The 24,987-nt window shown below is 50.2% G+C and overlaps 3 protein-coding genes across 5 annotated transcripts; 1 reads left to right on the top strand and 2 right to left on the bottom strand.

The window, feature by feature from the left end:
- Positions 1–3,819: 3,819 nt before the first annotated feature.
- fabp6 (fatty acid binding protein 6, ileal (gastrotropin)) lies at positions 3,820–5,277 on the top strand. Its single transcript, XM_023833988.2, has 4 exons — positions 3,820–3,931; positions 4,526–4,698; positions 4,962–5,051; positions 5,149–5,277. Exons 1-4 carry the CDS (start codon positions 3,865–3,867, stop codon positions 5,209–5,211), a joined length of 393 nt encoding a protein of 130 aa, XP_023689756.1. The 5' UTR covers positions 3,820–3,864; the 3' UTR covers positions 5,212–5,277.
- A 1,354-nt stretch (positions 5,278–6,631) lies between these two features.
- LOC111855195 (cyclin J-like) lies at positions 6,632–21,732 on the bottom strand. Of its 2 annotated transcripts, XM_023833993.2 has the most exons (6): positions 21,409–21,732; positions 20,379–20,487; positions 16,525–16,735; positions 11,049–11,348; positions 10,796–10,955; positions 6,632–9,424 (listed from the first exon to the last, which is right to left on the bottom strand). In XM_023833993.2, exons 2-6 carry the CDS (start codon positions 20,454–20,456, stop codon positions 8,935–8,937), a joined length of 1,239 nt encoding a protein of 412 aa, XP_023689761.2. In that variant the 5' UTR covers positions 20,457–20,487; positions 21,409–21,732; the 3' UTR covers positions 6,632–8,934. The 2 variants fall into 2 exon arrangements, with proteins under 2 accessions (XP_023689761.2, XP_023689762.1); XM_023833994.2 differs by lacking the exons at positions 20,379–20,487; positions 21,409–21,732 and adding an exon at positions 20,189–20,349.
- Positions 21,733–22,607: 875 nt separating this feature from the next.
- Positions 22,608–24,976, bottom strand: c1qtnf2 (C1q and TNF related 2). 2 transcript variants are annotated; one of them, XM_023833914.2, is made up of 3 exons: positions 24,719–24,976; positions 23,876–24,074; positions 22,608–23,315 (listed from the first exon to the last, which is right to left on the bottom strand). In XM_023833914.2, exons 2-3 carry the CDS (start codon positions 24,072–24,074, stop codon positions 22,675–22,677), a joined length of 840 nt encoding a protein of 279 aa, XP_023689682.2. In that variant the 5' UTR covers positions 24,719–24,976; the 3' UTR covers positions 22,608–22,674. The 2 variants fall into 2 exon arrangements, with proteins under 2 accessions (XP_023689682.2, XP_023689680.2); XM_023833912.2 differs by having other exon boundaries at positions 23,876–24,133; positions 24,719–24,969.
- Positions 24,977–24,987: the final 11 nt, after the last annotated feature.

Raw genomic sequence — 24,987 nt, 5'->3', positions numbered from 1 at the left:
AGCACACAAGCTACAACCTCAGGAATGTGCATGGACACGTCTCAAGGCTGATTTTACATGGGCTCCATGGACCGGTGAGATGAGAGTGACTCTTGATGTAGCAGATGGATGGATGGGCCAATGGTTGGACACCTTCTTCAAACACCAGCAAGGTGGTTCAGGGGTGAGAATGCAGGCTGCAGTTATCAGTGATGCACTTGTCAGAACTTTACGACTTGCAGATGGTGTAAAAATTAACAACAAGATCTACTGCCAAATTCTAGAAGATACCATCTTCAAACACTGGCACAGGAAGAAGTCAGCTGCTTTCTAAAAGGTTATGATATTCCTGCAGGACAATGCCCCTCCCTATGCATCAAAGTATTCCATAGATTGGTCTAGAAAAGCTTAAAACATAATTGAATTATGACCTACCCCCCTTCATCGCCTGACTCAACCCCATTGAGAACTACTGGGCCTTACCAAAGTGTGAGATTTACCAAGGTAGCAAACAGTGCCCTTCTCAGAGCAGCATCTGGGAGGTGGTCCTAGCTGGCTCAGTTAATATAGGACAGGATCAAATCAAAAACCTGATTGGTTCAGTGGGCAACAGGCTCATGATGGTCATTGAGAAGAAAGGTGGCTATATGGACATTAAACCTGGTAAAGTGAACTGTATATAATGGCCAATAGTTCATTATTCTTTATATAGACTTAATAACTAAGATTGTTTTTATTATTTCTGTTGATGGTGAAGAGAGAAACATTTACTTTAAAAAGTTTCTAACACTTTCTCTCTAAATACATTTACTTTTACTAGGACTAAAAGAAAACTTCTGAATTCACTTTTATAAGTCTGCCCAACGTTCACTAAAAACTTTTTTCCCAGGAATAGTACTTGCCTAATAATTCTGTACAGAGTGCAAGCATGCAAGTGTCATCCACTGTATGTCGTCAAAAAAATCACTTACCTATGTCACTGTACCACTGTAACTGTATCTGCTATGAAATGCTATGTTTAGACTGGGACACTGGTACTGCATTGAAATGTAGTGGCATACATTTGGATTGTGCTGCAATAAGATTATATTATTTATTAATGTTTTTTACATTTGCAAATGTGTTCTTTTTCAATTTTTATTCCTTAGTAAAAAAATAGAAATATTATCTACATAATCTGACCAAACTAAAATAACAAGTACTTTTCCCATGTTAAACTGAACGTATGTATTGTAGGACTTTGCAGATTCAGGCATCGCAGTGGCCAAAAGCAGGTGGGGCAAGATGGTTTTAAACAAAATAGCTCTTTTAACCGCAGACCTTAAAAGGACTTCACACAGATAACAACCACCCTCCGAAAACACCTAATGTGGAAACGCAGAGGTCTGACGCCAGACAGTAAGCATACACAAGGTGGGAATTTGGTACAATTCCTAAAGACACAAGAGGATCGGACGGGGTTCACATATGGCACAGCAAGGGCACACACAGCAGTCGGGGACACACAAGTACTTACAATAAAAGTTACATACAGGGGCCATTTACACGGCTCGCAAGTACGCCGGGATATGCAGACGGGCTCCGCCACTCGAAGCCATCTTGCTGGCACTACAGAATTGGTCCAGCAAGGGCTCGCAAGTATCTAGGTCTGGCCTCCAACATAGAACTGCTTCAACCCCTCTATAGTTTTTGGCCACTTTGGGCCATTGTCTCATGAGCCACTCATTGCAAGTCACACCAAAGCTTTTCAGTAGGACTGCGTTCATTACTTCGAATCAAAACATGAAAGTTCTTCTGCTTCATCCAGCACGCCATGGATTTTTCGTGCATCAAGGGTCAATAACTGGCTCATTCACCCACTTTCTATTTAGGACACAATTTAAGTCAAAATACAGAAGAATTAATGCATACATCTCTGTTTCAATGAAGTCTAGGAAGAGAATATTTAGATTTTTCATTGATCATTTATGTTACGTAGGTATTCAAGGACACATTTGAGATGGTAATAATAAACTTTTGCCCTCATAGATTGTACCTGTCCCTGCCAAACTAACAGATGACCATGTGACAAAATGCGGTTTTACGATCTGAAGTTTGCTAGTGAAAGCCCAGAAAGTTCGTTTTTTAATACCGCAGTTTGGTCGTAAAAAGGTTCATGAGTCACTATGTTTTATATTGTCCAAACACATTTAACCCTGAGAGAGGAATAAAAGAGCTCAGCCTTGTGCTGAAGGACATTCCAGTTTATGGGGTTTTGCAGTCGGGCAGGTTAGTGCTCAGACAGCAGGCTCTCATTTCCCTTTTACAGGTATGACTTCATTTCATTAACACGAGATCCTCTCCAGGGAACACCTGTGGGTGCTCATGTTAAAAACATCTCCCACTGAGCTAACCCTCCCCACGTCCCTTCCCGGAACCTCCGGATGCCTGTTCTGATGACCACTTCATCCCACATTCAGATTACTGGTACATTTTAAAAGGGTCATCTAAGACTTTCTGGAGTCACGTCAGTCATAAGAGTTTTGCCATTCTGATATTTTTTAAGGGTTGAGTCAGAGTTGTGGGACCCCAAACAATGCCAATTCAATTATGTTATAATGAATTGTCAGTCAGGGGCCCTTGGAGTTATTCTAACTTTCCCTGTTGGGCTCAGGCCTGTGTGTGGCTCAGTGGGCTAAGCCTCTGTGCTTCTGATTGGAAGGAACTGCTTCAAGCCTGGCCTTGACAGACTAGTCATATGAGCATGGCCCTTTAACCCCCACAAGGCGGCTGCCCCCTCACCGTGACCCCCAACCTTGCTCCACCTACAAATGTGCCTGTGTGTCTCATGGAAAACAAGACAGGAGTTTAAGTGAAGAGAGGATTTCCCCTCAGGAATTAATAAAGCATCACCGTTCCATTAGCCAGAGGAATCCCATAGGCACGGGCAGACGCTGTCAGGGAGCGTCCACATTTCTTCTCTTTTTTTTTTTTACCGAGAGTCACTTGACCACAACAATGGACCACGTGCTGAAATAGCAACCGCCAGCCTGTTCAGAGTCAAGCATTTCTGCCGGTTCCTCGTCTGTGGTAGAGATTGTCTGAACCTGTGGCTTCTTCCCATGCAGAACCGAGCGGCTGGATGGTGACAAATTCTAATACAGACGTGTATCCCGGGAGCAGGCAGAGAGCTTGCTTGTCTGCATCTGGAGCTCATGGGGGAAGGAAGTGCACACTTTTCCTGTGGTGGGGGCAAACTGCATCTCAGACGATCACGTGTCTTTGGGCCATGTCTCCTCAGAGCCCCCATCCCTCGTAAAACAGGAGCACTGCTGCAAGGGGCTGCCGGGATCCAGGTCTGACTCGACCGCAGACAGAGGTCTTTCTGTTGAGTCAGCCTCTGTGGGGAACACACTGTCCTGCAGACACTGTCATAGCCAGAATCAGTCCACTGCGCCCCTGTCACTGCATGATATCACTGCATGGCTCAGTGTGGCAAAAAGAGGCATACAGGACAGAAAGAAACTGGGGTGAACAACAATGATTCAGAAGTGCTGTCACTTAAAAAAAAAGAAAATCATTATTTATATCTAGCATAATAAAAATTCTGTCTTTCTGTAAGGGGTGAGGACAACATATTCATTTGCATATGTGTGGCTTACAAAGACATGCCACAGAAATTGATTTGATGCCAGAAGTCCTTCCTTTGAGGAGTGTAAGCACACAATTACGGAGCTGACCGAGCGGTCACTCACCTGCGATTGTGGTGGTGTCATCATAGCACTTTATGACAGGCTGCGCCGGGATGGGGGGGGGGGGGGGGGTCCCAGGGAGGGTGTATTTATGGAGCGGGCCGCCTGATGCCTACTCACCTCCACGCACTGCCGTCACTCCTCACCGCTCACCATGTCCTTCGCCGGCAAGTACGAGCTCGAGAGCCAGGAGAACTCCGACGAATTCCTCAAGCTGATCGGTAAGAAGCTGTGTGTTTCGGAGGGGGTAATTTTTCAAGCTTTTGCACCCTGATATTTGAATATATGATAAATAAAAGGCAAAACCAGGGGTGTAGTTAGAGATGAATGGATGGGGTGGGGGGGGGGCTGATGGCAAACTTTTAATTACTTAAACCAATAAGTTCACATTTATTTGGAGGGAGGGGGGTAAAGCCCCCCTTAAATAGGCCTATCAATGCCCGTGGGCAAAACCAAATGCTTTCTGTGTGTCAATAATGGAAAAATATTGAACACACCTTAAAAGTGCTTGCTTGCTTTACCTATTTTTAAACTTTTTTTTTTTACTCCTTTATTTATTTAATTAAGGTGTACAATTAACTGGCTAACGAGTGATTTAGCACAGTCAAATGCTTACAGTGTATGTTAGAAAGCCAGCTACATTCTGCAGACTCTTCGCCATTTATATGGCTGTGTGGGCTTCAGCATAAAGCATCGGATTTGGCTTGAGGGCGTACTGAGGGATTAGCACGTGTTTCTGAACGAGAGAGCCTCCGACAACACGGGGGGAGCCTAATGAGAGCACTGCCCCTCTCTCCATACCACCCCAATCCCAGGCATTCCCGATGATGTCATCGAGAAGGGTCGTAACTTCAAGGTCATCACGGAGGTGGTTCAAGATGGCAACACGTTCGTCTGGTCCCAGACATACCCCAACAAGACCATGACCAACAAGTTCATCGTCAATCAGGAGTGCGAGATGGAAACGATGGCTGGCAAGAAGTTCAAGGTCAGTGTGATGACCTTCGCTTAGGTTGCTATTCACCCTCCAGCCTGACCTTCTCCCATGGTAGATAGCGAGCGACCACTTCCAGTGTCCTACACAAAGTCACCAGCTGCTTTTCTTGATTTATTAAATTCCAGTTCAGTTCATCTTTATATAGCGCCTTTCAGAAGCGCTTACAGAGCATCGGACAGTGGCATTTCTGCCAAAACCCGTTTACCACAACTTCCAGTGTATCATGTTTTTCTTTTTTTGTTAAAAAACTTTAGGTCACTGTCACCTTGGAGGGAGGCAAGTTGTCCGTGCGATTCCCCAAATATCACCTCGCAGCTGAGGTCTGTGGGGACAAGCTGGTGGAGGTGAGTGTCCCCCGCTGGGCCCGCCGTTCTCGGGGTGTGGGGGCTCTGTAAGGCACATACGTTTACCTCCTGTGTGGCTTCTCTCCCTCCATCCCAGTGCTCGACGGCTTCCGGAGAGCAGGGCGATGTAACCATGAAGAGAATCAGCAAGCGGATCTAGGAAAAGCGACGGCCCACTCCTAGCAGCCTACTTCTAGCTGAAAATTAAAATACTAAAATGGCAAAATCCGTCTCAAGACTGCTCATTTGCCCTGTGGAGTGGCTTTGCACTCCCCCTAGTGGCTGGTCCATGCAAATACATCTGCCCCTTCTGAAATAATCTGCTGAAAGGTTACTGCAGATTTTTAAGTGAAGCTCCAGTTAATTACCACAAGGGGGCACAACTCATCAAAACGTGTCTTTTTGTCCTAAGGAAAAGCCTCCGATTTGCATAATTTATGTTCCTCTCCAGTGGGAAATCCTGCAATAAGTATGCACATCCATTCACAGGTTGAGCTCTTTACTGGTATCGCTGCTGTGGGCTCTGGATGTGGTGACGTTTAAGGGGTTTACCAGCTATGGCAGTGTACAGCGTTATGCTGGAGTGTAACTTGGTGTGGCTGGAGTTCTCCATCAGGATGGCATGCGTCTCTGCGAGCTTTGCAGCATGCTGATCGAGGGGGTCTCATTATGGAAGCTCCTCACCCCCACCTTCAGCAGGGAAACCCCGCCCCCCACTGTCTCTATGGAAATGATCTCTCAGTGAGCCCCCGCCACGCAATGCAAAGGCCGCTGCTCCCTTCTGCACAAAAGGACCGGGGGTTCTGGCCCCAACCCCCTTGGCGGAAGGACCCCACCTTGCCCCCCGAGGGGCATTACAGAAACCCCGAAGTCTGGGGTTCCATGAACGCTCCGCCCCCCCAGCGTTGGTGGCGGAGAGTGGAATGTAATGAGAGGGCTTTTGGGGGGTGGGTGCTAGACAAACAGAATGTCGCTGACTGTACACAACAGGGAAAGATAAGTGCAGATCATAGCGGGAAAGTCTGACAAAGACTCCGGGGGGGTGGGGGGGGGGGGGTCTCTCTTGCATGTACACCCTCACTTGCAGTAAGCATGAAGGCCCGCTGAACATGTGCAATCCCAGATAAGATTTTCCATGAGACTGCTGGGTAATTCGTCAGACTCAACAGCGGAAACGGCAGCATGTCCTGCCATTTTTTTAAGCTTCCTGTAATTTTTCCCAGTCTGGCATTTCCCCGTACTTAGTGATTGATGTGAGAGGGACGTCCCCCCCCCCCCTTATTTAGTCTTAACCATTCTCCTTTGTCTGTCTTAAAGTAACACACAAAGAACTCAGAATTCAGTTATCCCCCTTCCCTTGTGCTCTGCTGTGCTTTGACTCGCCGAGAGGCACTTGCACCCAGAATGCACACGGTGAGGGGCTTTAAACACCACAGAGGGTTAGCGTTAGCGTTAGCGTGTGCCGTCAGTCACCAGCTGCTGTATCCTTGCTAGATGACATCACCAGTTCCCAAAACCGATCGTTGCTGAACTTTAAAATGGCTTGGACGGTGAACAGTAACTGAAAAATTGATACAAAGTTAGTTGTGTTGGTCTTTATTTTGGGTGGTCAAGATGACAGCAGGTGTCCATTCTGCATAGCTTGTATCCTCACAACCACACAAAGTCTGACATCGTGGACGAGAGAGAAAGTTTATGACCTGTTCCTAAGGCAGGAGTTGCTGGCTATGGACCTGCACTAGTTCTTACACACGCAAGTCCTGCGGCGACATCGTCACGGTTGCAATATGCAACATTTTCATTATGGTTAAAACTTACTGCCTACCAGCAGTAAAAATCAAGCAAACAAAAAGAAAATTCTCAAATAAGTTACTAATGATACTAACCTTCTCTGAAATCGATCAGTAATCGGTTTAAAGATTCACAGACATACTGCACCCTGGGATTCTTTGAAAATCCTATCGCTGCGTAACCGTGACGATCAGAGGGTCCCCATGCTGAACAGAATGTGGGCTCCAAATACACGCACGCACGACAGCATCTGAAAACGTACATTATGAAGAATTGAAACAAGAATTTACAAGGTACGATAAAAAAAAAAAAACAAAAAAAAAAAAACAAAGTATAAGCAGTTGACGTAATACAGTGATGAGGTACAGGGAGGTAGCAGAAGTCCGGGGTCCAGCGTCATGGGTAACACTGGTAGACCAGTGCCTGCATGAGGCAAGCAGAGAGACACGGTGGGATTTCAGTGCTTCACAGACGTCTCCACTGGCTCAGAGGAAGGGTGGCGGAGGAAGCATTCTGAGCCACGGCTGCTTGGGGTCGGGCATAACCGAGTGGGACGTGACCCTGAGGCGTGGGGGTCATCCCACCTTACATAGAATCCAGTCTCTCTGCCATGTGGACAGCACTCACAGTGCCCCTGTGATCCTGAGCGGCCTATCAGAGTTCAGCATTCCGTTACAGATTTCCTGAGAAGAGCCATACAGCACAACGGGGAACTGCCCTCATGGAAAACAGTCATACAGCATAGGAATGGGGGGGAGGGCCCAGACTGCCTGGCTTCCAATCAGAAGGATCTGCTTAGACAGCGCCCACCAAATGCTAACCAATCAGAGGCCACCACAGCATCTCCATTGAGATCTGGTTGCACTGAGAATAAGTGTATTACAGGCTGGTCACTCAGACAGAGGCCCATTACAGTGTGTGTTTGTGGCATTCAGAGTACTCGGCCGTAAATAGTAACAGTAAATGCATAATCATGTATTGATGTACCATTATATTTTGTTTCTCTAAATGACTGAGTGCAACAGCTCCACCCCCCTCCCCCACCAAGACAGGCAGTAGAAAGACGGCCCCTCCCTGCCGAGTCCCCTCTGGCATCAAAGCCAGGACAGCCTCCCCATCCGGCCGTGACCGTCACATGGCCGCCGCACAGTGAAGGAGCAGGAACATATCTGTACACCACGAGGGCACAAAGGCAGCTGAAGGAGACAAAGCGTAGAGGAATGATCATAAATAACAGCAATGCCCCAAAGTCATCGCCTTCAAGTAACATGTCGGTCCCTGAATCGGCATGGCACATGTAAACAATTCCAGGGCAGGAGCCTCACAGTCACAGCTCGCTGGGTTTCTGTAAGGCAGCAACATTGGGGGTAGGTCCATTTTATAGACTGACAACAGGCTGCAGAATGATGTCACTTCCTTTCTGCAGGTGTGCCGAGGGAAGAAGGCGAGCGAGACCAGTTAAACCTCCAGACCTTTATGGTGTTTCACCCACAGGAACAGAGGAAAAAAAACATAGCAGCTTAAGGTCAAAATGTTGGTCAAAACTGGCGAGAGACCACAGTCCGAGGATTTTCTTTGGGGGGGGGGGGGGGTGTTCGCTATTGGATGGATGTTTCCAGTCTTACTCATCATTTTCTTTTGGCTTGTTTTTGAAAATAAAGCAGCACTTTAGTTTAATGAGGGGCTGTTAACCCGGACAGATGAGGGAATCAGAGCTATTTTAGATAATACCTTAATCCCCCCCCCCACTCCAAGACCAGAAGAGCCACAGATGATTTTCAAAACAGAACTGAGCCATGGCTGTAGATCTGTCCATCACAGTGTGGTGAAACACGATCAGTGGCGAAAACTATCAACAAAAATAGTCTCTCTTCCTCTGGTTCAATAAAGGGCTCAGCAAAGTCTTTGTTTCAAGTCCATTCCAGCGGCAAGAGCGTCATGTGAGCCCGCTGACGGCAGTGGTGTCCCCCCCGGTGCCGCGTTTCGATTTACGCTTGCTGCGTCTCTGGAGGGGGGCGGGACTAGGGCCGGGGGAGGGGGCAGAGGTGGGCCGGCGTGCGCGTCTGAGCTCGGGGGGCTCCCTCTTCTGGCGTCACCTGTCGAAGCAGCTGGCGGCGAAGCCGCGGTGGGAGCCCAGGTAGCCGGCAGGGTAGGCCACACTGAGACAGTGGCGTGGCTCACCAGCACCGGCCATCTGCACGGACAGGGGGGCCTGCAGGGGCAGCCCACGCACCCCGGGCTGCAGCCCCGATGCCAAGCCAGGGTATGAGTGAAGGGGGCCCCCGGCGGCCGCTCCGGAGAGCAGCCCCATCCGATGGGACTGGAGGTAGTCGTGTGACACCACAGGGCCCAATGCCGGGGCCTCAGCCAGCATGTGCAGCTGGGACAGGGGGGCCGGGTGCTGGGAGAGATGGGCAAAGCCGGCCGGCTGGAACAGCAGCTGCTGGGAGGAAGCGGCCCGGCTCTGGGCAGGGGGGGCTGAGGCCGGGGACGAGGGCTGGGCCGGTGACGGCAGGGAGAGTTGGCCAGATGAGGGGGCCGTTTTGCTTTTGTTGGCCTCTTTCACGTCATTGTCATGGGCACTTTAAAAGGACGAGAGGGAAAAAAAAAAACACAATACAATGACACCTCAGACATGTGATTATAGGATATATAAAACGGGTACATTGCGATCACAGCTATGAGGGTGCGATTAGGCTGAAGCTAGCCGGCCGTACGTGACAGAGGGCTGACAGCCAGCAGCGTCACAGAGCCACGGTCGCAAAAATCATGACGCCGAACGTGGGAGGAGCGTGTCAGGAAAGAGGAGCGGTCAAGGAAGACGGGCTGCTAACGAAACAGCTGCTAAAAACGCCCGCTGAAGTCAGCAGGGAACTGAGCCAGCATCTGAGCGGGAGCAAAGATGGTATTTATGGCCGGGCTGCATTCGTAAGGTGCTTGTGTCTACGGCTGAAATGCTAAAATCTGGGCCCCTAAGCAACAGAAAATGCTAATATGCCCTGAGGAGTCATTCTGCCCTTTGTCCTACTTGCATACAGGCTTCCCTCTGAAGAAAGTCAAAGGAAGGTTCCGGGGCGCCGCCTCTGCTGACGCGGGCGGCAATCCCGCGGGGGGCATTAGCGCCGCCATTGTTCTGCACGCTCCTCCAACAGCCAAGAAATACGAGATCTCTTGACAGGGCTGGGTACACCCTGTGGCGCAAACAATGTCCTCTAATGATGTTCCCAAGATGATAATACCCGTATACACATGGCTAAACAAACGCAGGGGTGGATTCGGGAATGCCAGGATGAAGTCAGTCACCTCCTGTGGCATCACCAAGCAGCAGAGCTATGTGTCATTAAGCATTTAGGGGACACTTAGGACCCCAGAGGGACAAAACAGATTTTCACTTCTACCATATTACATTGACATATAACCAGGACTGAAGCTGAAGTAGTGGCCCTATGCCTGGTCAGGTCTTTGATATTAATACATTTGCTAGGAGTTTCTGTTATTTTGCCCATACTCTGCATACATACATGTACGTCTATAAAAAACATCTAATGTGTTTCTCAATACACATACTTGACCGTACTTGTGTTCTCATGTACCCCTTTTACCTCATCTTCCAACGCCAAAGACGAGTTCCAATGCACAAGAACAGAAGTACGGAGGACGGTAAAGATCCCTGAATGTCGTTCTTGTCCTGCCTCAAATATCAAGGATTCATTGATTGCATCCTTGCCAAATGAGATCAGTCCCATGATTCATTGCACCCCAAAGTTTGTCCTTGGGAGGCAAGTTAGCAAGACCAGTCTTGTCAAGACCACAAGTACGATCTTCACATTCTTGGTATTGAGAAACTCCCTTATACTTTTGGTGTCGCAAGCAAAAGCTGAGATTCTGCGGGATTCAAGGACGCATGCCAAGCGAGGCGGGGGGAGGGGCAGCGGGCAGCCAGGGGCTCTTACAGGAGCATGAGCTCGATGCACTGGGTCAGGTGCTCCCAGGTGTAGCCTGTGAGCAGGTGCAGCGCAGTGGTCCAGCCGGGGGAGACCTGCAAGCAGACGCGCGAGGCCGCGATGCAGGCTGCTGCCACCTGGGAGGGTCGGAAGCTCAGGAAGGCGTGGTCTGCGGCACAGGCGAGCGTTAGAGAGAGACACGGGGAGACCAGACCCCAACACGGGCAACACGCTTCGGCCGACCGCCCCCCGACCCGCGTACCTTGCAGCGAGACCTCCAGGAAGTAGTGTGTGTACTTGTCCATGAAGGCTTTGGTCTTGGACGGTGAGGAGAGCGGCCAGCCGTTGTGCAGGTCGCTCTCCTGCACGGAGGCGTGGAGGTAGTAGTCAATGAAGTGCGCGGGCGTGGGCAGGCACAGGTTCCAGCCGAAGGTCTCCAGCAGCAGCAGCTCCATGCGGATCAGGTCGCGCTTGCTCAGCACCAGGTTCAGGCTGCACATGAAGCCCAAGGCGTTCAGCTGCTCCAGCTTGGGCACTCGGTCCTCTTTCTCCTCGAACTTACCTGGACGTGACAAGGGGGGGGGGCGGGGTGTTACGGGAGAGAGGCTAAGTTCCCGTGGAATCGGACAAGAGGAACGATGTTCGGGGGCCTAGGGAAGTTACACGGGGTGTTCGACAGGCAGCGCGAGCCGCTCTCCAAGCTTGGAATGAGAATGGGGACATTTGTGGGACAGTGGGAGATGTCTACCCACAATGCACCCCTGTGAGGCAGCGGTCCTCCAAGTCCACAATCACCATCATGAGCCCCATAAAACACAAGCACACTGTGCCTGTCACACAGTGGCAGCCAGTCAGCTTGCGGGTTCACCATACACTAACCGGGTTCTAACCCAGTATGCAGTGAGAACTGGCAGGTAAGTCTGAGAGCCAGTCGGATAAAAATGCAGGAATGCGGATTCATTGGGTGGTAGGCGAGCACAGCCACAAACAACAGGGCTGGTCATTGTCTAGAGGGCATTGGGACTAAGACGCCTGAGGGTGGGTAGGGGTGAGCTTACAAAGAGCGTCGTAAAGAACGCAGGCGGTCCTTCACAATGGAGCCCTAATTATCAGCTTTGACGTCTCACAGAAAAAAAAATAGCTAACTGGGGTCTAAACAGAAAGATAAAACAATAGGCCAGCCATTAGAAGGACACTGAAGTCGGAGAAGCTCATCACAGATGGGACTGCGGGGGTGGGGGGGGGGTTAGGGTACTGGAAGGCAGGGACACAAATAGGACGACATATCAAACTGCCCAATCAGATCTGCCCAATCAGATCTGCCCACAGTCCAGCATTTTAGCATATTAGACATACACGCCCCAACTAGAACCATCCTACCATGTAAAGTGCCTTCAAGGCTTCCCCAGCTCCTGACATTTTATTGGCTATAGCAGGACAGCACATGTCCCCTCAGCCAATGAACTGTGAGCATCTCGCTTTTGCACCCTGACAGACAGCGGCTGCACGGGCTGTTAGTTGTGGCTCAGGTTACAGCGTCACTAAACCCCCCCCCCCCCATCCACACACACACACACCCCGGTGCTCCATTGTGCTTATGGTAGGTGGGGGGGGGGGGTCACTGGGACATCCTTGTAATGCAAATGAACAAAACTTCTATTTTCAATTGCGCGCACACTAAAAATGCTAATCAATGAAATCAAAGAAAAACTCAGAGCAAGAAATAATAATTAATTGAATTAATTGGAGAAGCACATGAATGCAGAGGGTGGTGGGCATGTAAAGGGTCCTCGTGTCATAAGTGCCGCATTGTAAAGGCACACACTGCCTTTGTCGAGCCCCCGCGGGACACCCCCGCGGGACACCCCCGGTCCATCCGCCGCACGCTGTCATCAGCGAGGGACGGCCGCATGCCACAGACACCGGCTCCGCGCAAAGGCGGAGAGATCCGGCCACCTGGTAGCAACAATACGAAAAAAACCAGGACAATTTAAAAAAGAATTGGATCGTTAGTTAACGTGAGAGACTGTGTGACTCTACACCGCAGGGCAGGAAAAAATGCCAACTGGAGTCCAGTTTATGTTCGAGAAGGAAGCAGGAGATAAAGAGGCCTGGAACATTCCGTCACGAGGCGGAAAGCAACGAGCTCACAGAGTGGGTCTGCAGATGCATAAGAAGCCCCTTCACAGCACCCCCACTCCCATGTTTCCAGTTACCTGGTTCCCTTCGGTAACCGCAGAGATGAAGGGAGTGTAACGGAAATGCTATGGGAGTTCTTGACTGTACACAGTCCAGCACGTGATTAAACACCCTACACAGTGAAATTCCTCAAGTTCTGCAGCACAGAGACACAGCGAAACAAATGACACCTGCGGGTTTAAAAAAAAATTGGGGGGGGGGGGGGGTGACACTCTGAGCCAATCACAGGTGAGCTGGCAGGCTGCTCCGCCCACATGGTCTCCACAGGATGTTTGTGTTCGATCAGCTGATATTCTGTCCTCCTATTACACACTCTGGTGCTGGCTGCTATATTGTGGGATATTCAGGATTCATCCTGCCTTACAGCTGTGCTTTTCTGCACTAACGCACACACACATGCGGACACACAAACAATACCAGTGAACCCAAAATAAACGTGACAGGAGGCAGCGCCCCCTGTGCACGGAGAACCTGATGGCCTGTTCCATTCTACTCCCAGGGGTCAGAGGCTCCCCTTTAAGGGAGGCAGGTGGTACAGTGGTGCTGTAGGTGTACCTAACTGGGATATAACGTATAACCCAGCAGAACACCTTTAAAGTGGAATATAGAATGGATGAGAAAGTTAGGTCTAACAGAGGACATTAAGATGGATTCTCTCATGGCTTGTGGGACAGCCTGCTACAGAGGCACAGCCACGAGCATCGGCAGGTCACAGGATGGCTGGCGATGACCGATAAGCGTGTGTGGATGGGGGCAGTGTGGGGAGGGTCAGGCAGACAGCCGGCACTGTCAGGGTACTCACAGCGCACGACGTACATAGTATGTGGCTAAGGAGACGGGAAGATGGGCCCTGACGGACAGAGCAGGAGACGCGCTGCGGGGGACCTGGGTGTGTGTGTGTGTGTGTGTGTGTACAGAACAGAATAGTGAGCTCATAGGGAGTGGGAGACAGGGATCAGGGGGAGGGGGGTGGAATGGAAGGAGCAGCCAGAGCAGAACACCTGTAACCATACAGATGGAGAACGGCGAAACCCGAGAGGGGCTGTGCAGGAACACATCACACACACACACACACACACACACACACACACACACAGACACACAGATACTGACACACAAAGACACAGACACACACACACACAGACACACAGATACTGACACACAAAGACACAGACACACACACAGCTGCTCACATACACACACTGACACGCTGAGACACACAGACAGACACACACACCCTCATTAACCCTTGCTGTTGTCCCTCCAGCCATTTCCAGGCGGATTTAATGAAACATCCCCCTTCAATCGTCACCCCCAGCAACACCCAGAAGGAATTCTTTTTTTTTTTTTTTTTAAACTGCAGTCCATCTTTCGGTCCAAACTATGTGAAATCGATCATGTCAAGACCTCAATCTTGGGCTGAGTTTGCACCCCCCCATGCCAAATCTCCCCCCGTGAACAATGCAGGCCCTTCGTGACCTTTGACCCGGAGGGCTTGTGCTTGGGTGCCGGGTGAGACAGTCGCTCCGAGTTTCCTCCCCGTCAGGAACGTGGGCCATGCACCTCTCACCGGAGGGAAATACCACCCCCCCCCCCAGCATCTCTCAACCTTGGAAAATTGTTCCTTCAATACCACCCCCCTAATGGGCCCCCCCACCCAGATGACCTTGGTCAGGTCCTGCGACTGTCAGTCACCCCGAAAATCTGCGACAAGCAGATTAATTCCCCGCTTTAGCACCCCCCCCCCCACAAAGAAGAGCTTCCAGTCACCCTGATCTGCCCGCTGGGGCTTCCTGGGGAGGGGTTCTGCTCAGACATGACCCCCCTCCCTCCACACAAACGCGCACACACACACACACACACACACACACACACACACAGGCAAGTACAGACGGCCAACACACCTTTGAAGCTCTGCTTCACTAGCTCCCCCCCCCCCAAATAGGAAGAGCCCATTATATAGTTTTATGTTCACAGGGTCGTTTGTACCCCCCCCCACCCCCAGATGAGGTGTGTCAGACAGGAAGTGTGTCCTGCAAGCATGCGCCCTTCAATTTGACACGCTGCTTTTTACGACCACGCACCCCCCCCCCCACCCATCAGCAGGTCAGTTCTATAAACCCAAGCCAGCCCCCCCCCCGGGTCCTGTATGACACAGGACAGACAGACGTATCCTGTGGCATATTAATGAGCGCTGAGCTCAGAGCTCCGCAGTCACTGTTTGCACACTTAAATTAAAAAATGTTCCACTCCGCTCCGCTCCCCCATGGCATTAGCCTGTCAACCCCCTCCCCATTTCAGGAGAGCATATGGCAGACTCCCTTCAGCACACAGGACCCCCCCACCCCCTCCGGGCCACCGTGCCCCCACCCTCGCCAGGCTCTGCTACAGAGACCCATGCCGCTGACGATCCTCACCATGGCGACAGACACGGCACGTGGACCCAGAGCTCAGTCTCTACGTTAACTCGGTGACCCCCCCCCCCACACCGGTCACGCGCACCCCCCCCCATATTCATTTAAAAGCAGCCACCTGGAGAAGCCAAACAAACGGCGAGACAGATCGGCCCGGCGCAACTGCGGAGCGAAACCACGGCGACGGGAAGCAGGCGTGCCGGGGGCCGCTGGATAGAGGCCTCACAGTGGGGCTGGGGGTTAGGAGGCGGAGAGAAGAATGGGGGGGGGGGGCAAGAGACAAGGCCCTGCCTCAGTAGATAAGGCATTGAAAAGCAGCTCCGTTTTTAGCATTTTTAAGATTCTTGTAACCCAAGCGCCCATTCTGAAACAAAACACACACACACACACACACACACACACACACACACACACACACACACACACACACACACACACACACACAGTGTCGGTAGGGCCATGACTGCTTAGACCTGCCCATTCCTCTACGCCCCACCACCCCCGGGGTTCCAGGGACACAGGAAGCTGAGGGCTTCCCATTTCGCCTGTCGAAGCTGCCAGCTTCGGAGACATGTAGGAGCCACATGTGACAGCCAGGGGGAGCCGGTGGGCTGGATTAAAGGGTAGACAAGGCCAGATATAACACATGTGTAAGGGACACTAATTAAAAGGACTCAGAAGTATAAAGGTTACCGCTCCGCTCTGCGGGCGCCCAAACCCAGCACTCCTGCACCCATCCCCCCTCCCCACTCGTCTGCCTGAGCAGCCCCCACCCCCCACGCTGCCCCCCTCATTAATTTCCCATTCCTGTTCTCCATTCTTCTGATCTCGCCATGTGGGGAGCCTTTCAGCTGCACAGACGTTTGTCATAGAAAACCACAGTGAGGTACCATTAGGAGCCGGCTGGTTGCCCGAACTGAGCTGCGCCGTGCTGAGCCCCCACCCCGCGTGCCGCCTCGCCCCCCCCTGGGGTCCCTTAGCCACCAGAATGCACCCACATCAGAAAACAGGGGTATTACTGGAGTATCCAGAGATGGCTGGTGTATTTGTGTGATAAGGGGGATTGGGGGGGGTCATCAAAATGCAGTCCACTGGCTGCCCCCCCCCCCCATCACAGTGACTTACTGGCAAGGAGCAGGCAGGACAGAGCGATAGCATAGAGCTGCTTGAGGGCCACGTCATAGTGGTCCATGAAGAGGTCCAGCAGGTAGACGGCCAGGTGGCGGGCGGTCGGGCACAGCTGGTAGCGGTTACTGAGGATGGCCAGCAGGTCGGCGAAGTAGCGCCGCATTCCAATCTGGGGTGAGTGGGCCCGGTAGGTGGGCAGCTTCAACTCCTGAACCACAGACAGGAATAAGAACAACAAAAAATTAGCCTTGGCTGCCAGACACATCCATCTGTTAAAAAAAAAAATAAAAACAATGTTTAATTTTTTACTAATGTTTATTCACATGTAAATTTTCCTAGAAACTCACGTAATTCACACTTCGAATGCATTTACCATCCAAGTCCATAAATAAACACCGAAAAGGGGCTCCCTGAACTAGCTGTAACATTTGCTCAGTTAGAACAACAAACAGCCTTCGGGAGCTCAGAGAACCGGGCGAAAAGCGAGCCGTGACTTTAAGGTCACCAGAGTGGGAGGGATTTCCTCCTGGAAACGAGGAGCTTGATTGGAGGAGTTTGTTGGAAAGAGTGCCTGTTATTTCAGGAGCGGCTCAGCCCCACCGGAACCTTCCGCAGGGGTCTTCTACAATAGGGAGATGTCCAGGGGCTCACAGGCATGGAAGAACGTCAGACCTATGTCTTGATTTTGCAAGAGGTGAAAGATCAGCAGCTTCCCTCCAACAGTGGCTAAATTAATCACACAAATGCAAATGGCGGCACACAACACAAACACCCCCGGCATGGAGGGTCAGGGTTACCCTCCGGCCACCGGTCATCTCCTCTAAGGCCGCCACTGCTGTAAATGAGAAACAGTGGCTTTAAGATGTTGCGACACGTAAACGCAATCATTCCTCAGAATCATATGGGGGGGGGGGGGTTGAGTTTCCCTGCTGCCTGGTGAGAGATAACACCATTCAAAGGTTTCACTTTGTCCCCCTGAAGACAAACACACAGCCTAAAAAACAACAAATAAAGGCGGAGGCAGATTTTCCGGCTCGAGGTGGGAGTTGCAGCAGTAGGATTTCTGTGGGTCTCCTTGACGACCCCCTGTTCCAGACCGGTGGCCCCCCACACACCCCTCACCGCGGACTCTAACACTCTGAACCACCCCCCCCCCCCCCCCACACAGAGAACACGGGGGGAGACAAGCACACACTGATTTTTTGGGGGGGTTTTTTGTAAACAAAAGTTAAATGCCACAGACAGGGACGCACTGGAAGGCAGCCTGGCCTGCAGGGAGAGAGCAGGAGGGCAGCCCATCTGTCCGTCTGGGGGGGGGGGGGGCAACGCTGGAGCCCGTCAGGCTGGGGGGGCTTTGTGGGGCCGGGGCCGGAACGGGGTTATGCAGTTGCTTCTTTATTCCCATGCCTGATCACCTCCCCACCTCCCCCCCCCCCCCGACGCTGCATTAATGCTGACTCAGCGTGTGTTAAGCACTATTGGATGGGAGTGTGGTGGTGGGTGGCCCTGCTTAGATGAGGTGAAACCCCCCCCCCCCCCCCCCTCTCAAAAAGGTTTTTATCCCTTCGAAATCAACACCAGGCACCACGACGGAGCACTCGGCTCATAACCGTAACGGCCGTTTCGAACCGCTTGCTCCTCCACAGGGGTGATAAATCAGCGTGCAGGCATTCACCCCCCCCCCCCCATGTTATTTTTGGGGGTGGGGGGGACATCTGAAAAGACGTGGCAGGTAATTTAAAGATTGATGGTAGAGAATGTTTGCTCCGGACGCCAGGTACCAACCAAAAGGATAAAGCGGGACTAGGCTCTTCCATCATTTCTCTTCTAACTGTGTTTGTGCTGGGGGGAGGGGGGGGGGGGTGAGCAGCTCTGTAATAATTTCACAATCATGCTTACAGTAAAGAAATACACCGAGACACAATGAATCAGAGGTCTGGTGACGGTAAACACAGGAACGTCACTGCCCCCCCCTCCCCCCCCGCGCCCTCCACCCCACCTTCACAGCAAACACAGCCCTGTGTCCCTGAACTGCTCAGTCACTCTCACGCCACCCCCACCCTGTCTCAAAGCAGACAGCTTCTCCCCGTCTGGAGGAAGGCATCATAACGTCGACAGCAAACACAAACACAGTCACCCCCCCCAAAAAAAAACACACATGCAGACACCATAAATTACTCATCACCATCCCAATGCTTGACTCCCACGCACCAATAAAATCAGCCCAATGCTCAATGCCCTCTTAAAGAAAACCTGGAGCGCGGATTCACCTCCACTTTCGCACGACCCACCCCCACCAGAAACGAGAAACAGGTGAAAGCAGCAGCTGATCTCACTGCCCAACTGCTCCAGAGTTTCCAATAAGCCTCGGCGTCACTGGAACCATGGGCAACAATTTAAGGTTAATGCCAAAAAAAAAAAACTTCCCATCCTCTGAAAAGCTCTATTCACATCCCAGTAGTTGATACTGGGAACAAAGAGTGTAGTATTTTCGCATGAAAGCCTGCGTTTGTGACCAAGGGGATGATTATGATGATGATGGCAGGGCTCATTCTCCAGAGAGACTGTGCAGTGTGTCAGCGTGTTACTGAGGGACCGCAGGATTCGTCCCGTGCGACGCGGCGCTCGTACAATGACCGCACGCTCGCCCTACAGCTGCTAGACGTGAATGCGTCACTATCCGCCGTGCACGGCCTCGAGACGGCCTCGGCAGCTTTTCAGCCGCTGTTCTCTACATTTATCACCTTCTGACGCCCTTTATCAGAGACACTCCGGTCAGGATTAATCTGCCGGGATAAGAGCCAGTGGCTCGGCGTCACCTGGGCCGGCTTTAGGCGCTCCCCGCAGACCCGCTGCAAACGGGGCAGGATCCTATAACGACAGCCGGCAGTAGAGCAAGGTGACGGCAGGCCCCAGGGGAGACACTTAGCCCGAGGGCGCCTCGCCCCCAGGCAGTCGAGGGCCCAGGATTTACCAGTTATGGCATCGCATCTCCCAGCGAGAGGCCCACAAGCCCTGCTAGATCAGCACAGACTTCTCAGCTGCTTCCCCTGATATTCTGAGGGACTGTCTAAGTGGGCCTTCAGCGTGCAATCAGGCACACAGTGGCCAGGCTCTGAGGGAACCTGGGTAGATGCATCTAGATGATGTGAAACTCAAGGGGACCAACAGTTAGCGCCGCTTAGCGTATGAATAAAGGACAACAACTATAAAGCAAACAACACTGGGCCAAGGTACACACTGCTGGGTACAAATCAGTCAATCAAGGTCACCTTCAACCCAACAAGACCAACCATACACCACGATGATACAACATCAGTGTTATCCACCAGACTGTCAGGGCGTTTAAAGCTGAATCAGAATCCCACTTATTCTACAAGCACGTTGGACGGTTAATCCAAAGGGATCTGTCCCTGAGGTAGTAATACACATAAGAGCATAGCAACATAAAGACAACGATTAGGAGTGTGTTGATACCTGAGCTTCAGAGACAATATATCCAAAAACTGTACAAGCAGACGTCTGTGCTGGTAACTGCATAGTTACATGAGGTTTGGAAACAAAGGAAAAACAATGTGGTGTCAAAGAGAAGGTTAGCAGTTATGTACAGCAGGATAGTCTTTGAGTGTTAAGGTATGCGTTTGATCCACGGTTCCCTCACATTTCCGCAGACGGAGGAGTCAGATGTTATCACGGGCTGATAGACGCACGCCACATCTCACACCTCCACATCAAAGGCGCACGGAGCCATATACAAGCATCCCACCCTCTGCCACCCAATTAATCTTGTTTCCCTACTCGACAACAAAAAGCATGATGTAAGGATTACCGTTTATAAAAGCGGGACTCACCTTGACGCGCAGAGCTTGATGGATGTCAGCTGCGAGCTGGCTTTTCCACCACTGCCCTTCCGTTTCCATCTTTCCCATCCAGAGCAGGCGAAGAGGACGCAATCGTACCCTGCCAAGATCAAAGGGGATTTGGGCTCGGACATTTCCCACCCGGGGTGGACACCCCCACCTCGGTTCAATTCACCGGCCGGTTCCGGTCATTTTAACCACATAACACTTAACAGACACTGTCCTAGAGACCCCACAACGGCCCCTTTCCCCATTTCTCTGCATTCTCATTAACCTACGTTCTCATACTTCTACCATTAAGTTTCCATGAAGATGAATGTAGGCAAGTCCAATCCAAAATGTTACTTTGTTGTGTTTTTGTATTGAACAAACTTAAATATCCCATACCGTCAAATACGAAATGCTAGAAAAGCAACAATTTAACTAAAACTCCTTTCAGCTGTCTGAAAAGCCTTTTAAACATTTATGCGGTTAAAAAGTCGATCGCGTGGTTCCCTACAGTATTTCCACTCCGCTAATAATACTACGGGGCGTATTTGGGGTTTTAAAAGTGATTTTTATGCGGTAACGGGTCACAGATCAGATATTTGGGCTGTTTTCAGCCTCTCACTCCCACACCAGGCGCCGCGATGTTTTCCGTGCGCAGATCGCTGTTATACATGTCATATTATAGAAAACTTTTTCTGCAGTTCAACGCGTGTTAATCTCTTGGGGGTAACGGGGTACAGAGGAACCTGCGGGGGGTTCAGGGTCCCCCGAAGTGCGGCCGTGCTTTGATCGTGTTTTAGCAACAACGAGGCGTGATCCTGCGTGCTCCATGTGATAGTTACCCCTCCACCGGCGTCCGTGCCGCACCACTCGAAGCTCACCGTTACAGTCCTACCCAGTTCATTAACCACCTATTTCACGATCACCGGCTAATCCGTGTTTTCATCAATCAGAGCCTCTCACTTGACGTATCCCTCCTCACAAAATCATTGCATTAAGGATATTGCAGATATGCGAGCAGAAATACCCTTACCACTCAGACAACAGTGCTCCGGACCCCTTTGTTTCACACCGACATCCTGAATTTACAAATCCTGCTGGAAGTTTCTTTATACCCGCGCAAGGGGAATAATCCGGGAAGACGAGGCCCCCTCCCGTCTATAACGACTCCAACGGGTCCAAAACTCTCTGAAGGGGGATCTATCAGGATGCTTTGGCGTTTTCCCCCGATTACCCCCACAGCAGTCTTTCCTGACGCTCTCCGGCAGCGGAGTAGTATCAGTACCCCAGCTGCTACTGTGGTGTGGAGCTCCAGGGCTGGTGAACCTGCACAAGGGGGAGGCGGCGAGAGGCTGGACACTGGTTGCTTCTGGGAGTTGTAGTTCTCAAGTGATGACCGCACCATTCAAACTTTTTTTTTATTATTAAGTAAATTTGTCTAATAATTTAATTATTGTTCCATGTAAATATTTCATTTCCATTATTATGATTAAACAGGAATTCGGAAAAAGCTATTATATCTTAATAATATATACTGTATAACCTTATGCTAAATGCAATATATTTTAGCAACAAAATTGTCAAAAGTATTTGAAAGTATCCTGGCAGTAACTAATTAGATATGATGACGGCAAAAAGCTGCACTGTAACAGCCATTATAAACACGTATGTAATAAATTTTGAATGTTTAAGATGAGATTTGGCTCCATCTGCTGTCAAAGTCGGGTTGTGTCTGAACAAGAAATGTCTCGTAATTTTTGCAGCTAAGCTCTAAAAACCTGAATTGCATGCATCTGAGATGCAATGTAAACCACAAATAAGTCAACAAATGTTCCCCGAAGAGCAAAAATGGTAATCAGTGAGAGAAACGGGTCACTATGAGTTGCGTGAATGTGGTATTGACAGCTTTAATGCTCCAGTATTTGGGTCACAGAACGTAGTGAAACTGGGTCACTCACACTGACAACACAGACAAAACAGCTGAGTCAGAGAGAGCAGGAAAAGCAGGAATAAAAAGAATAGCACAGAATTACTGTTAGCTGTTTAATACATTAAAGTGTTTGAGTGGGTTTCCTCTGGGGATTCCACACAATCCAAAAACATGCAGTTAGATATACTTGGAACTCCAAATTGCCCATTCTGTGATTGAGAGTGTGTGTCTGTGCCCTGTGATAGACTGGTATCCCATCCAGGGTGTCTCCTACTGGCATATGGTCCATTATGGAAGACGGATATCTAATTAAATGAGTTAGATTTTTGACTAAGATCTTTCACTTTGACAGATTGGCAGTGTCAAACATCAGACAGGTCCAGCAGTGACCTTCTCATCCCCTCTGTCAAGAAAATCCTGATCGGCGTAAATGAGGAATCCGGTGAAGAGGCTGTCAGTCCAGTATGGGTCAAAGAAAAGTCCGTTCTGCTCCGAGTAAAAGATCTGCAACCAGACCTGGTCCCCACGTTTCAGACGGAGCACTGTGGAGCCAGAGGCCACGTCATGGTTTCCCGTATTGGCGTCGAACGTCTTGATCTTATACTGGCCGTTGTGCACCAGCCCGATGGCCAGGTGCTTGTTGGCCAGCGTGATGTCATAGCTGAAGAAGTAGATGCCAGGAATGGCGCAGACGAACTTGCCAGTGCTGGCATTGTAGTGACCACCCTCGTTCATCAGGATGCGGTTGAATCGGATGGGCAGGCGCTCTTTGGGGTAGCTCTTGGTCACGGCCACGGAGAAGGCAGAGCGTGCTGCATTGGTCCCACAGTTGCAGCCCCCTGGGACCCCTGCTTGCCCGTCATCTCCTGCCTTGCCTTTTTCTCCACGGACCCCTGCGAGACCTGGGGCCCCACGTAACCCCTTTGGGCCCCTGGGTCCCGCCTTGCCTATCACGCCTTGACGGCCTTTGATACCAGGTATCCCAGGATTTCCAGGTCTGCCCTGTTCACCTTTGGGAGTTGTGGGGGGTGGGGGGAGGGGGGTGCATACATCAGTTATCTCCTGTTTTTAAAACTATACATTAGTCACCGCTTCTATACAGGCAGATCTTTCCCTAAACCTCTCTTTAAGCCAAATTTGCAGGTAAGTTAGAAAAATAATAATACAATACATAATAATAATAAATTATTATACAGTAATAATAAAAGTAGCTACATATGGTACGGTACTGTACCTTGAGCCGACGGACCGCTGAAGTTCTGCAATGTTTTTACGAGCTCACTAAGTAGTGCGAGCATTTATTATTATGAACCATTGTACATATTTAGCCCATTACCATAATGGGCTTTATGGTAGTCCCTTCTTAAGCAGGAGTTGTCCGTAAGTCGGACGTTCTTACCTAGGGGACTCCCTGTATTTCTGTTAACTGCAGTAATCCTGTGTCACAGTCCTGCTCACACAGTCATGACAGTAATTATCATGTCAGGTAAGTCCTCTTTACTGAAATGGATATTAAGGTTTAAATTTACCATACAGCACATGCTTCACTCATTTAAAGTGCTGAACATGCCTCTGTCTCCCTTCTCGCCCTTCTTCCCATCCTTTCCATCCGGACCGTCCTTTCCGGGTAAGCCCATCTTGCCGATGGAGCCGGCGAGCCCCGGGGCTCCGGGTAGGCCGGGGGGGCCCTGGGGGCCGGGGAGGCTGCACGCCAGCTGGGAGGAATGGATGGTGAAGTTCCGGCCCTTTTTAAAGGGAGGAAGCGCCATCTGTTGGCAGGTGAGTGACAGCATAGAGACCAGAAGCACCAGCGGGAGCATGATCCCACCTGGTTAGGCAAAGCAGGGCAGGCAAACGTAAAAAGCAATGCGACTAGGGTGTCAGGGAAAGTCGGCGGCAATGATAATCGGATAAACGGTAGGTTATAGATAAAGGGAAAAAACGACACAATGTGAACGGCACTGGATACAGCGTCAGTGTACAAGATGATCATACGTCCGAAAACAATGAACATTCTATATCTGAACGCTATAATCGCAATGCTCAGATAAAGACAAATATTGAGTCTAAAATAAATAGGCCTAACTCCTGATATTCTACTGCTTAAGTAAACATATCCTGCTGAAAAACGTACGAAACATTTTTACAGGATGATTCCGTTAAAAAGAGGGACTGCGCGTTTTAAATAAGGGAAATATGCTTATTAAGATGTTGCAATAATATGTGAAATTTAGCATTTATTTGTATGTTTTACAACTAATTTTAAACCCACAGAAAATGGGCGTACAATCGGATCTACGAGAATACGAATGTCTATATTGTCTTAACAATGAAGTGGGACTATAAGTACGCTCTCAAGAGCCCTGCCTTTTTCTGGCTAAACAGATTACTTTAATTAAGGAAAGTATCTTACCACCAACTTCACTCCTCGCAATCTGCAGTTTTATCCGTCTTGTGAAGAGGGGAGACGAACTTGCTGTTATGCCCCCGAACTTTTGTTAGACTGCGTGATAAGCTTTTCGCACAAATGACGTCCCCACAGAGAACATGAAGACATTAAGGCAGCTTTATTTTCACCATCCGTTGTCGATGCAGCAACCCTCCATCTGCGCCAAGAAATATTTCATCTGTGACGCAAACTTGCTCCATTGCCGTAATGAATCAAACATCACAACATCGGAA

This window comes from Paramormyrops kingsleyae, chromosome 10, assembly GCF_048594095.1.
Source record: "Paramormyrops kingsleyae isolate MSU_618 chromosome 10, PKINGS_0.4, whole genome shotgun sequence".
Lineage (NCBI taxonomy): Eukaryota > Metazoa > Chordata > Actinopteri > Osteoglossiformes > Mormyridae > Paramormyrops > Paramormyrops kingsleyae.
This window is presented reverse-complemented; position numbering and strand designations above follow the sequence as displayed.

Excerpts from the sequence above, each read along its gene's own strand:
- c1qtnf2 (XM_023833912.2), bottom strand. The coding sequence starts at position 24,125 with ATGCTCCCGCTGGTGCTTCTGGTCTCTATGCTGTCACTCACCTGCCAA. Across the intron at positions 23,316-23,875 it reads GGGCGAGAAGGGAGACAGAG|GTGAACAGGGCAGACCTGGA; the intron begins GCATGTTCAGCA and ends CAACTCCCAAAG.
- fabp6 (XM_023833988.2), top strand. The coding sequence starts at position 3,865 with ATGTCCTTCGCCGGCAAGTACGAGCTCGAGAGCCAGGAGAACTCCGAC. Across the intron at positions 4,699-4,961 it reads TGGCTGGCAAGAAGTTCAAG|GTCACTGTCACCTTGGAGGG; the intron begins GTCAGTGTGATG and ends AAAAAACTTTAG. Across the intron at positions 5,052-5,148 it reads GTGGGGACAAGCTGGTGGAG|TGCTCGACGGCTTCCGGAGA; the intron begins GTGAGTGTCCCC and ends CCTCCATCCCAG.
- LOC111855195 (XM_023833993.2), bottom strand. The coding sequence starts at position 20,456 with ATGGGAAAGATGGAAACGGAAGGGCAGTGGTGGAAAAGCCAGCTCGCA. Across the intron at positions 16,736-20,378 it reads ATCAAGCTCTGCGCGTCAAG|GAGTTGAAGCTGCCCACCTA; the intron begins GTGAGTCCCGCT and ends TCTGTGGTTCAG. Across the intron at positions 9,425-10,795 it reads TGCATCGAGCTCATGCTCCT|TGCCCATGACAATGACGTGA; the intron begins GTAAGAGCCCCT and ends GTCCTTTTAAAG.